The sequence below is a fragment of the Perca flavescens genome, chromosome 8 (genome assembly GCF_004354835.1).
Source record: "Perca flavescens isolate YP-PL-M2 chromosome 8, PFLA_1.0, whole genome shotgun sequence".
Classification (NCBI taxonomy): Eukaryota; Metazoa; Chordata; class Actinopteri; order Perciformes; family Percidae; genus Perca; species Perca flavescens.
This window is the reverse complement of record NC_041338.1, coordinates 2,440,175-2,452,906: the sequence shown is the minus strand read 5'-3', so window position 1 is coordinate 2,452,906 and position 12,732 is coordinate 2,440,175. Positions and strand designations below refer to the sequence as shown.

General features: G+C 39.0%; 1 protein-coding gene across 1 annotated transcript; it reads right to left on the bottom strand.

The window, feature by feature from the left end:
- Positions 1-5,085: 5,085 nt before the first annotated feature.
- On the bottom strand, positions 5,086-12,360 carry gal (galanin/GMAP prepropeptide). The gene is made up of 6 exons (XM_028586448.1): positions 12,280-12,360; positions 11,410-11,464; positions 9,995-10,066; positions 6,723-6,809; positions 5,867-5,938; positions 5,086-5,147 (listed from the first exon to the last, which is right to left on the bottom strand). The coding sequence occupies exons 1-6, from the start codon at positions 12,358-12,360 to the stop codon at positions 5,086-5,088; spliced, it is 429 nt and encodes a 142-aa protein (XP_028442249.1).
- Positions 12,361-12,732: the final 372 nt, after the last annotated feature.

The window sequence follows — 12,732 nt, the reverse complement described above, 5'->3', positions numbered from 1 at the left end:
GCCACAGTATTTTTCAATGCGTATGCCCTTTTCGGCCACCGTAGGCTGACTTCACAGTAGAGCAGACCCTTCATGCTGCAAAACCACCGGTGGCTGCTGAGCAGTGGGCAGGAAGAGGAGAGGGCACCTCTGAAGTCCTCAAATTTCACAGGAGAAAAGGTAAGATTCAAATATTGGGATGACGTTAGGCAGTGGTAACGTTAACTTCATTGGCGAAGTGTCGAAAACTGAGAAATATGAAGTCTTGTATGGTACACTAGCTGTAGCAATGGGATGGAGAATATGGAGCCGGGTGCGCAAAATTACAAATGGGGATACGAAAGGATTTAAAAGTAAAATAAAGATGAGTTTTTGTTCAAAGTGATTAAAATCCATCAGCGAGGTTTAAAGGGAAACGTGTCTGGTTGGATTGAAAGCCTGAACAAGAACGGACAGGGTGTCAAGGACCCCCTTCTGCTCGGAGAGTTTGTGGTTCTGGTCCATATATCTATGGTTCAGGTCAGGATAACAAAGATATTCCCAGATACCATCTTCCGTGATCAATAACTAATCAGCGAAATGATGTTCTAACACAAACAACGCTTCATTCCACCGTAGACAACAAGCTCCAGCCTCATATTCATCTAAACGAGCAGTCCTCCAACATGGAGAAATAACATTGGTCTCTATTGTTTAAGTGTAATTGACTGCAATAGGTTCCTGTAAATATGAGTGCGAGTGAAATTGTGTCAAAGTTGTAACAATGTGATAAATTGTGTAATGATTTTGCTGTACCATCGTACTCCTCGTGCCTTTATCACCTTATGTTTAAGATTAGGGCTCCCAAATTACATGGTGCTTAAACTGAAATGAGTGATGTCAGGTATGAAGCTGCTCCAAAGACAAAGAATTGGGAAAGAAGTTATTGATGAAGCTGAATGTTCTGAGTTTATGGTTTTCACAGCACTTGAATAGAATAAAGATAATTTGGGAACTCTGGGAATCACAAAACACGCAAGTCATTAACCAGCTAAACAACTTTAACTTTATATTACATATACACTCACCTCAAGGATTATTAGGAACACCATATTAATACAGTGTTTGACCCCCTTTCGCCGTCAGAACTGCCTTAATTCTTCGTGGCATTGATTCAACAAGGTACTGGAAGCATTCTCTAGAAATGTTGGCCCATATTGAGAGGATAGCATCTTGCAGTTGATGGAGATTTGTGGGATGCACATCCGGGGACGAAGCTCCCGTTCCACCACATCCCAAAGATGTTCTATTTAAACGATGCCCAATTGGTACTAAGGGGCCTAAAGTGTGCCAAGAAAACATCCCCCACACCATTACACCACCAGCAGCAGCCTGCCCCGTGGTACCAAGGCATGACGGATCCATGTTCTCATTCTGTTTACGCCAAATTCTGACTCTACCATCTGAATGTCTCAGCAAAAATCGAGACTCATCAGATCAGGCAACATGTTTCCAGTCTTCAACTGTCCAATTTTGGGTAGCTTGTGCAAATTGTAGCCTCATTTTCCTATTTTTTAGTGAAGATGAGTGTTACCTGGTGGGGTCTTCTGCTGGTGTAGCCCATCCGCCTCAAGGTTGTGCGGGTTGTGGCTTCACAAATGCTTTGCTGCATACCTCGGTTGTAACTAGTGGTTATTTGAGTCAAAGTTGATCTTCTATCAGCTGGAATCACTTGGTCCATTCTCCTCTGACCTCTAGCATCAACAAGGCATTTTCTTTAGAGTCATGTTGAAGCTTCAGTTTTGATTTTATGTGATTTTTGTGAAATTATGTTTTGGCTATGTAGTAGCATATAAAACAAAGTTGTTTTCTGTCCTGATTGGCCTGTTGATACTTTCCTTCAGGAAAGAATGTGATTGGCTAATCATTTATACCACATGACTGGTACTTCTTACTTTCATCCCAAGGGTGTTGTGATTGGACAAAAGTATCCTGTCTTACTTTCACCATCTTGATATCAGTGCGTTGATATCAGGATCCCAGGGTGTATTATAAGAGGTAGGATAATTTACAGGGACATATACAGCACAAGAAATGTAAAGCCACGTGCTGAGTCAAGTCAGATGAAACTCTAATAACTGGCATTGCATAATTTGAGTTTATTGAAAAAATAAAGCCACAGGTTATGAAAAGTAAAATTAAATTTAGACAAAAAAGTCACAGGCTGTGTGAAGTCAACGTTATCATTCATTAAGTCATTCATTCATTCCTTTTCTTTGCATGATTTCATTTTAATTATCAACATGTTATGAACATAGGGTGAAATGCCCTAATATTGGAAATGTTTTGCATTTCAGACTTCTGTGACATTGCGATTTGAAGCCAATACATTAAATCCACACCATTTGAAAAACCCCAGGATGTGCCCTAATCAAATCAAAATACAAAATGCAGATAACAGAAAGACAAACAGACATCCACCAAAGAAATGATAGACATATTAGTGCTCTTAGCACAAGTTTTCTGAGACAATCAGTAGCTTCCTAATGTGGGACACTGAAAAGTCTATGAAAAAAGGTCAAAATCACTTTCATTCATGTAGAATAGCAAAATAGTAAGTTAGTTAATAATTACCTTTGTTATGGATGGATGAAACATGGATAATTCAACACCATCAGACAAATAATGCAATATTCTAGTTGTTATGCATTTATTATGAAGACATTAAGCAACTATTCTCTAGTTTATTTAACTTAACAGAAAAAACATACAACCACAACCGGCACAGCCTAGGCATATTTGAATGCAAAATATAAAATCTTGCAATTTGCAAAAAACAACAACTCACATCTTTAACAAACTAAATTCAACAAAAGTCAGAATTCATTTCAATCCATTTGAGCTAATGCTTTCTATTCTACTAAACAAACATACAATCATAACAGACTTTTTTAAAAAAAAAAAAAACTTCTATAATAACATCCGAATATAAATATTATAACATCAGTGTGACAAAACTAAACCAGTCTAGCAAGTGTCAGGAACCCAGTCAGAGAAATAACACATCAGATGATGCAGTTTTACTATCTGTCCACTAGATGGTGATAACTAACAATATTTCAATAATGAAATAGATGTATCATTGGTACACTACTACATTTGGGACATGTTGGTTTGTTCTGAGGAGTGCTTTCAAACACTTTTTTAAAGGCCTTTTTACTCCTTCTCCCTGTAAAGACTCAGATTACTCTGTTTTCAAATGTTCTGAGAAAATTGGTTTATTTAACATTTTATCGTCATTTAACGAGAAACAACACCCTGTATAAACGTCAGTATAGATCTGCTGAAATTGTTCAAATTATATATTCTGCTCTGGATAACAACATATCTTTTATTTGGACCTCACAAAAGACTGATTATAACATTATATTTAAGCTTTAATGGAATTCAGGATGTTCTCAACTGGTTTGTTATATTTGACAGAGAACAATTTGTAGTTATTGATGGTTACGTGTCAAAAAAGGTCCACGCTTCTTCAAGGTGTGCCACAAGGATCTATTATTGGCCCTTTACTTTTTTAAATCGATTAGGGCTGCAACTAACGATTATTTTAATAATCGATTAATCTGTCGATTATTTTTTCAATTAATCGATGAATCGGATTAAAAAAAAGCATTAATTTACATCAACTCAATACATACATACTTGTTGTTTTAGTTAATAGTAAAGTTGTAAAGGTAAGTAACCCAAATAGCAGATACAGACAAGACACACAGACAGACAGACAGACAGACAGACAGACACACACACACACACACACACACACACACACACACACACACACACACACACACTTATTCATTAAATTATTACCATCATTGTAGTAAGTGCAAGTTAAATTCGTTTATACACCACACACTATTATATTTGTCAACAATAACTGATATGGGACAAAGCAAATAATATATACATGACAACAGATTGAAAAATTAATGGGCCAAAAAAGGCGAGTGAATAAAACCGTGTCTTTAGTCTTGCAAACTATACCCCCCCTGCTTTATTACTGTTATTACCGAGCTAACGCTAGCTTGTCATGCTAGTCAGCTGGATAACGAGTAAACAGCAGCACCAGAAGAGCTCCTGGAGGGACGGTACGTTCCTCCCTTCAGACCGGAACAGAAGTAGGATAGTGTAGTGACTTTACCCTGCTGTTGAACTCCCGTCCTCCTCATCAAGGACTCCAACATGTTTACGTTTTAGGTGCTGACTCATCACCGTGGTGCGCCCGTGCCATGCCGTGTCGCTTTTGCTTATCTTGCAATTAACACGTTTCTGATTGATTTAGTGTGAAATGCTCCCACACCTTGGATGACTTGGGTCGTACTGATTTCTCTGCCTCCGCCGAGTGTTTCAGAACAACGTTACGGGTCTCTCCGGTCTCTCTCCGTATTTCCTCTACCCCCGCTCTGCTCTTTTTTCTTTTCTTTTGCTCCACTCTGCGCTCAACTCAATTTTTTTTTTTATCTCCGCGACTAGGTTGCCTAATAGTTGCGCGACACAACGAATTGATAATTAAATTCGTTGCCAATTTTTTTAGTAATTGAATTTTATCGATTTTATCGATTCGTTGTTGCAGCCCTAAAATCGATTTCAATGACCTGTGTCAATGATATCTTTCTTGATGGTCAAGATCATTTTCATCAGGAACTTGATGAACCCAATGAAGTAGACTAATGAAAAAAAACAAATTCAAGTTGCTCGTTGAGTCCAGTGCCATTTGTTTATTTATTTCACTCCATCCTCTTAAATAATTTACAGTACATTAAGATGATAATACATTGTTGGTTTCTGATTACCTCAGTGATTACATCACCTACAGTCAGCAGACACTCACTGACCTTCAGTGGATATAACATTTTATTTACACAGGGGAGAAGAAAGATTAGATTTTTGTAATGGGTGACAATCAATCTCAGTGAGTTTAATCCGATCTCTGGTACCGGGACACATCCAGCATCAGAGTGTGAATGGAGCTACAGTGAGGTGAAATTTTTAGGGCAGTGGTAGCTGGGACAGCAGAAACATAGACTTGTGTACATGGAGATGAACTGCAGAGAGGCAGACGCATCAGGGATTGGCCAGTTCGTCTGATGTCACAGAGGAAGGCAGACTGTCCAAGGCTCCCATCTCTGTAACCACACACAGACACGGAGAAAATTATACAGACGTACATGTCAGACAAGTTTGACAGTTCAACCAATCAAAATCCTCAGTGCTATCATATACTTCCCATCAATATCTACCAAATATAACAATATAAATAAAACAGTAAGCTCAAATCAAGCAATCTGATTGGTTTGTAACCACATACCATGGCTATGATGTCTAATTCCTCTGAACAATAAGTATCACTCTCGCTTTAACTAAGAAACTGATAGCTGGTGCCACAGAGGGAAGCCGTTCGTCTGCACACACTGCCAGGACACAGAGCTGGTTTAAAATCTGCATTAGCTTGCTGTCAGACAGCCCTTTACAACAGGGAACTGAAGCTGTTTTCTCTGCTTTCTTCAAAGCCACCAGACTGTTTGGACAAAAACAGTAATTTTACCTCGCAGAACACGGGGGTGGCTGCTCTACCGCTGCCTCCATTGCCTAGTTAGTTAATGTTATTGTGGGACTTTCTAAAGCGTTAGCTAAAGTAATAGCCTGTCCGAAAATAATGATAGGCTGCTGAACTGAAACTCTTGTCTATTGCAGAATTGTCATTATGTTAGTCCATCTAACACGTTTGTAGTGTGGGGTATAATGAAGATTGTTAGCGTTAGATTTCCCATCAGCATACTGTAGCCTTCCGCAGCACTCTTAGGCCTTGAACAGGCTCACTTTTAGGTTAGATAAAACAGCATACCTTTCAGCTTTAGATACGACAGGAAGTCAATGACAGTGTGGATGATATCCATATCTCCTATTCTCAGGGCACCTGTGGAGGCAAAGCAACAAAGTGCAGCCAGCTGTCATGTTGTCTGAAGTTGACAGTACACTTTGAACTTTGACAGCAGCTTTGGTAACAACATATGTGGAAATTAATCTCCAGATACAGAGATATCTTCATCCAAGGAGGAATCTTAAAGCACTCTTTAACATTTCTTAAATATGACTGACATGTGAAATACAGAGAAAACTGAAACAAACAAAGTTGCTATAGGGTGTCACTAAAGGCATGTTCCCACTACATGACTTTAGCCCTGATTCTCCACTCGCTGACAGGTTTTGGAGCTCTAAGACAAAAGTCCCATATCGGAGGGAAATCTGTGTTGGCGATGTGTGAACCATTTAAAAAATGCGAGACAAGAGGCACGCTGGTGCAGGGAGGAGTTTGGATGGCACGCAGAGCAGATTTTTTTAAATGTTGGACCGTGGCCTTATCTCCCACCCAATCCCGCTCCAATTTCTCTCCGGTATCGCTCACATCATGAGTTTGAAGCCTGCCCGGGCCCATCACTGTGCTCTGTTAGCATCCGGTGGACATCCGGCGAACTTCTTGCCAATTCAATTCAAGTTGTGCCGAGACAGCAAGTTGTGTCATGTGGACAGTACAGCGAACTAGAGACTTTGAAAGTCTTGTAGTGGGAACTTAGCTGAAGGGGATGCAGAACAAAATCACAGATTTAACAGTAAGAGATCATCCTGTTTCTGTGTGACAGACAGACAGACAGGCACAGGGAGACAGACGGACAGGGAGACAGACGGACAGGGAGACAGACCCGTTCTGAAGTCCTCCTCCTGGTTCATGTCCCTCTTGCCAGCCAGACCCGGCTTGTCTCCAAGTGTCCTGTGTCCATCTATTCCATCTGGACAGTGAGGAGTGATCACAGTCACACAAACAGCAAACGGGGCACTGCTGCAGCCCTAAGCTCAACTCACTCCAAATGACCAAAAACTGCAGTTCAACCTGACTAAAGTATTACAGCTATGTAGTTAAAGCTGTTATTTTCATGTTTCATTTTCCCAGCTGCTCCGGGTTTTCCCATATTTCAGCTGTGAATAAATTTCTTTAATATTTGCTTGAACTGAAAATATCTCTTGACAAACGAAAATGACTTTACCAAGCTTGAACTGTGGTGTGCTACATTAACATAACAACAGAGAACACACACATGTCCTAAATATGGCACTGTTTTAGAAGCATGATACATTAGACACACATACGTACACAGTGCACACATGGCAAACCTCTACCTAATGCTCGTAAGAAGATCTGAAGGACATTGTTGTACACTTGGTTATTTCAGCATGGTGTTTGGTTTGTAATTGTTTGGTTCATTTCCAAACTTTTTACGGACCAGCTGCAGGGCTTGGCTCACGGAATTGCAGTAAAACAGATTTGACCAACAAAGGAAATAAAAAAAAGCACATCTAAAATAGAACAGACTGTGGTTTTAACAGACAATGAAATACATTTGAATAATAATGATGATAAAATAATGCACAAGCAAAGTGACGACTGCAAACTGCTACATAATAAAAAAGAATTGAAACTATTTCCCAAGTTGTGACTATTCCCTAATCCAAACAATGATGGAAAGCAGACAAAAATGTCTGTGCTTAATTTTTACAGTGTGCGTTTACATTTGTCTATATTTATTTTACTTTCCATTCTGTTATAGCTTCATACTCATAGCTAGTTTGTATTTGTGTACAAAACGAGCCAGGGAGAGTTGCTAATTTTTGTTGTTGATTTTTCAGAAAAACAGATTTAGCACCGTGACTCTAATAATAATACAAACTGGGGCTTACTTTGAATCTTTTGTCTGTTTGCTGATGACTTACGTTAATGAAAAAATGTAAACTACAGAAACTAAATCTACCTTATCTGTTGTCTTTCGCTTTGCAGTATTACTCACCAGTCTTTACAAGTATGTGTCATTTTAAGTTTACACACTCTTTCCACAGCTTTACATTACGAGTGGTTGAAGAGACGGCACATTAAGTGGCTGGAAGTGTTTGACTCATCTTAACTTCTTCCTCATTAGCTAAAGTAGTGCTTGAGCTGCTAACCCCTGCGCTGATTGTGTGTGTGTGTTGAACTATAAGCCCAATTAAAAAACATGACATTGGAGTGACCCACAAGGAGGGAAAATTATGTATTTTCATGTTTTTGTGTTTCAAGTATACATTGCTCCTCCTGTCTCTATGTGCCCTTCCGCTCTCTACATTTAATTTCATATATCCTGATGTGTTTTATAATCAAGTATGTAGCATATAAACTTCCACTAATTTCAATTATAATTTAAGTATTGGTTCTAACATCTAAAGGACCCCGTGGAAAAATGCTCCTTGGTGATATCAATTAGCGAACTACTGTAAAGAGTCAAGGTGAAAAACGTATAACAATAATATTAGAATAATAATAATAGAATAATATCAAACGGCAGCAGGAAGGCAAGCCACAACTGAAGGTGTTTTTCTCTAAAAATGACAGCAGAGCCAGTTGTTTCAGAGAGGGTCACTAGGCTGCTATGTAACAACGTTATGCATGCAGTGTAGCCGGAGCGCATTACTTCTCTAGCTTAGTGTAGAATGATTATTGTTGTCCCATGTTCTTCCCGCGCTGGCATAAAGCTAATATTTGACACAAGCCATCTTGGTTCGTCTTTCCACGCTTCCAACAATCACTACTCTGGTTTGGTTGAAATAAACCCTTAATTCACCCATTTACATGTGGAAATTACGGTGGCCCTGAAGTGCAAAACACTACAGCAAATAGAAAAACACAACAGCAAATCATAAAACACAACGGTAAATAGGAAAACAAAATGGCAAATAGGAAAACATGATAGCAAATATGAAAATATTTCAACAAATCATAAAACACAACGGCATTAACTTCTACCGGAAAATGTAGGGCCTATCTATCTAAGGGCCTATTTGCCGTTTTTCTTCCTATTTGCCGTTGTATTTTATGATTTGCCATTTTGTTTTCCTATTTGCCTTTTGTTTTCCTATTTGCCGTTGTGTTCTATGATTTGCTGTTGAGTTTTTCTTTTGCTGTTCTGATTTGTACTTCAGGGCCACCGTAGGATACATAGTTTTGCAATGGCGCTGTTGGAGCTGTTACTAAAAGGATCTTACTTTTTAACAAATAGGTCTATCTCTGTAGAGAGCCTTAATGTTGTCAGACACTGGACCGAACATGTTTCTCTGCAGCCTACTGGACACACAAAGTAGAAAATGATCTTTCTCTTCTAATCGGGTAAATCAGTAAACAAGCATATTTCCAAAAATCAAGTCTTAACCCTCGTGTTGTCTTCCTGTCGACCATTAACTTGTTGTCCTTCCAGGTCAAAATTCAAAATTAACTTTTTTTGGTGCTTTTCCCGACATTTTTTTTTTAACGCTTTCTTTTATTCATGGTCAGTAAACCTAATTTAAATGACATTACACCTAATTTTTGAGTTAAAAAAAGCAGAAATTATGATGACAAATAGATAAAATCAAAGGATGTTGAATGAATCACAGACTGGTTTATGTCAAAGTTTAGTCACGATACTGTTTTAAAAACATTACAAACATTTTTCAAATACTATGAAATTGAATAAAACACCCAAAATTCAATGGAAATAATCATAAATTGTACCTGCGAAGAATGTTGTATGTCTTCCATACATGCATGCATCCAAGTTATTTTTTGGGCGATTTAGTTGTAAGAAACCCATATTTCTGATATAAAAAACTTTGAAAAATGGATCAAATTTGACCCGAGGACAACACTACAACTAACAACTGCAAGTAAACACAGTGTAGTCTCACCTTTCCTACTCAGCAGACACTCACGGAGAGATCAACATGAATGTCCTGGCTTATAGCGCAGCGAGACAAAAGCAATGTTTGGATGCGTAAGCACACAGAGAGCAGCAGGAAGACGCACGTCCTCGCCTGACGGGTGACAGAAGCAGCTAAGAGGCGGAATGCGTTGAACAGAGCAATTCGTGGCCTGACACCAAGGCCCTGCAGCGGCCGTACGTTTCTATCTTACATTGAGTGACCAGCTCGTCTCTGCCTCTGGCACTGGGAGAATCCTTTATCTGAATTAGGTGATCAATACGACCTGAAACACAGGATGAGGCAGGAGCAACCTTTACCTGGGCTTCACACACACACACACACACACACACACACACACACACACACACACACACACATGCATGCACGCACACACATCTGGATACCCAGTCTTCATGGTAATGACGCTATCTTTAAATTAAACTGAATTAGCTGACACAGAGATGAGAAACAGAAGATGAGCTTGAGCCGTGTAACAAACTGTACAGGTGAGCTCAAAAACCAAGCGAGCATTCAAAGAGATTAGATTATTAATATGGTCTAGTTGTGTGTAAGGTCTATATTTAACAATAAACTCTTTTACTCAGAGTCTGGAACTAAAACTCCTATCCTAAAACTGTAAAATGGTCATATGTCAATGTGTTTTCAGCTTGTTCCGCTGCTTTAAAACTTACGGAGAGTGTCATTACTTTTATTAACTCCACCTGATCTTTTTTCTGCTTTGACAAAACAAAAAGTGTGCCGGCTTCACATTCCTCCTGCGCTGTGTAATCTGCTGAGACTTTGAGCCTAACTCCGCTAGAGAGGTTGTGCATCTCTCCATCACATCTTTTATTGATTGTATATTAATCTGTAGTATTTGTATATGTGTAAACAAACAAAATAAATAAACTAAAACTAAACTAATGGACATTCAGGTGCTAAATAGCTGCTGACACTTGACCAGAGCATGGAATTGATGAGATGATCAAATGTAAAAGAGTTGAGTCTGAGCGCACAGAGAGATTACGTTCCAGCAGCAGCAGAGGCGTGCATGTGAGGGTTGAAAATCAGCTGCACGGGTTAAATTGGTGTTAAAATGTTGATATTTCAGCCGGTCTGGAAGTGTCATTTAGTAAAACACTGTTCAGGAATCCAGCACTCAATTATTGTTCTCTGACTACTGACAGCCGGGACGGTAATATATGTAACAGACAATATATTGATATCTTGGTTATTCACTTCTTATAGCAGGTTAGTATAGATAAAATAAAACTGCACTAGGTCACTATGCAGTATACTGCTATGAGCCAAAGTTTCAATGACACATTTGTAGAAACAATGTGAGGAAAAGCCTGATCTCACAGGACATGTATATTCATTGCATGAAAATAATCTCTATTACTGTAATAGTCACCAAAATAATTCAACAAAGTACATGTGTTGGGAAAGCTGTTAGTTTGCAAAATGTGTAACATGTTTTCAGGATATGACAGAGAAATGTTGTAAGCAAGATGCGTTGTCCAAAACTACATTTCCAGATGTGTTGCAGACAGCAGATTACTGCTGCAGTTTGTGTGTGTGTGTGTGTGTGTGTGTGTGTGTGTGTGTGTGTGTGTGTGTACTTACGGGGACCTAACAGGTAGCCAGCACTGTTCAGTGTCCAGCCACGTTTGTCCTTTGCCTGCAGAGAGAGACACACACACAGACACACACACACACACACACACACACACACACACACACACACACACACACACACACACACACACACACACAATGATCAGAACACACGTCTTCTGTTCAATGCTGACTAGTTCTAATCCATGTTTGTGATGTTGTTTCTTTCATCAGTCTCTCAAAATATGAAATATGAAATATGTTCATATTTAGTGTACATTTAAAAATAAAGTACATCGACTACACTCCCTGACAAAGATATTCAGACTGAAGCTGTTTTTATTGTCTGAGGTTTATTTAGTCTATTTCTGTTATCTTTGCACCAGTGAAACTACATAAAAGCAATACTCAGAAAGCTCTGGCGTCATGTTAAATAGAATAAAAGCAAGTTATGACCTCCGTGCCATTTATCAGGGGGGAAACATGCACCAGTTCCAGCCAAATAAATCACTGAATAAAAGCTCCGGTCCGCACTGCCAGCCTCTACATTCACAGTGTGACAAACTGAAAGGTTTGCCTCTGGATAAGCTCACAACTATACTCACATTACACACATTATATTATCAACCAATCAATCAATCAATCATTGATTTATATAGCACTTTTCATACATGTAAATGTAGCACAAAGTGCTTCATGCAATACCCCCCAATATGTTGAATTATCATTTGACTTCTATGGACAACACTCTACTCCAAGGTAGTTTTTCTACATTGCTATTTGTCTGTTTTACATTTTCTATCACACACACACACACACACACACACAGGGTAATAACAATACCTAAAGCTGTGTGAAGGGTAAATGTGAACAGCTTACCGCAATGACCAAGCCGATGGTCTCAGACAGAGCTGCGCAAAAGATGAGTGACACACAAACAATCCCGAAGCCCCTCTGCATCTGAGAGAGAGAGAGAGAGAAAGAGAGAGAGAGAGAGAGAGTATTTGGAAAGGTTTCTACATCAGAGAACATTCAGAACAACTTTCTCCATCAGCGACCTTACCCAAAAAGAGGAAACTAAAGCAGTAATAACTTATCTTCCCCAGAGATTAAATAGAGGAAACTAGAACAGTAATAACTAATCTTCCCCAGGGAATAAAAATAGCAAACTAAAACAGTAATAACTAACCTTCCCCAGAGAGGAAAAAGAGGAAACTAGAACACTAATAATGAATCTTCCTCAGAGAGTAAAAAGAGGAATCTGAGTCTTTACCTTTGTAAAGACTCTCCTGCCTGTTGCACTCTAGATCAGCAGCAGAAGCTTCTTGTTGT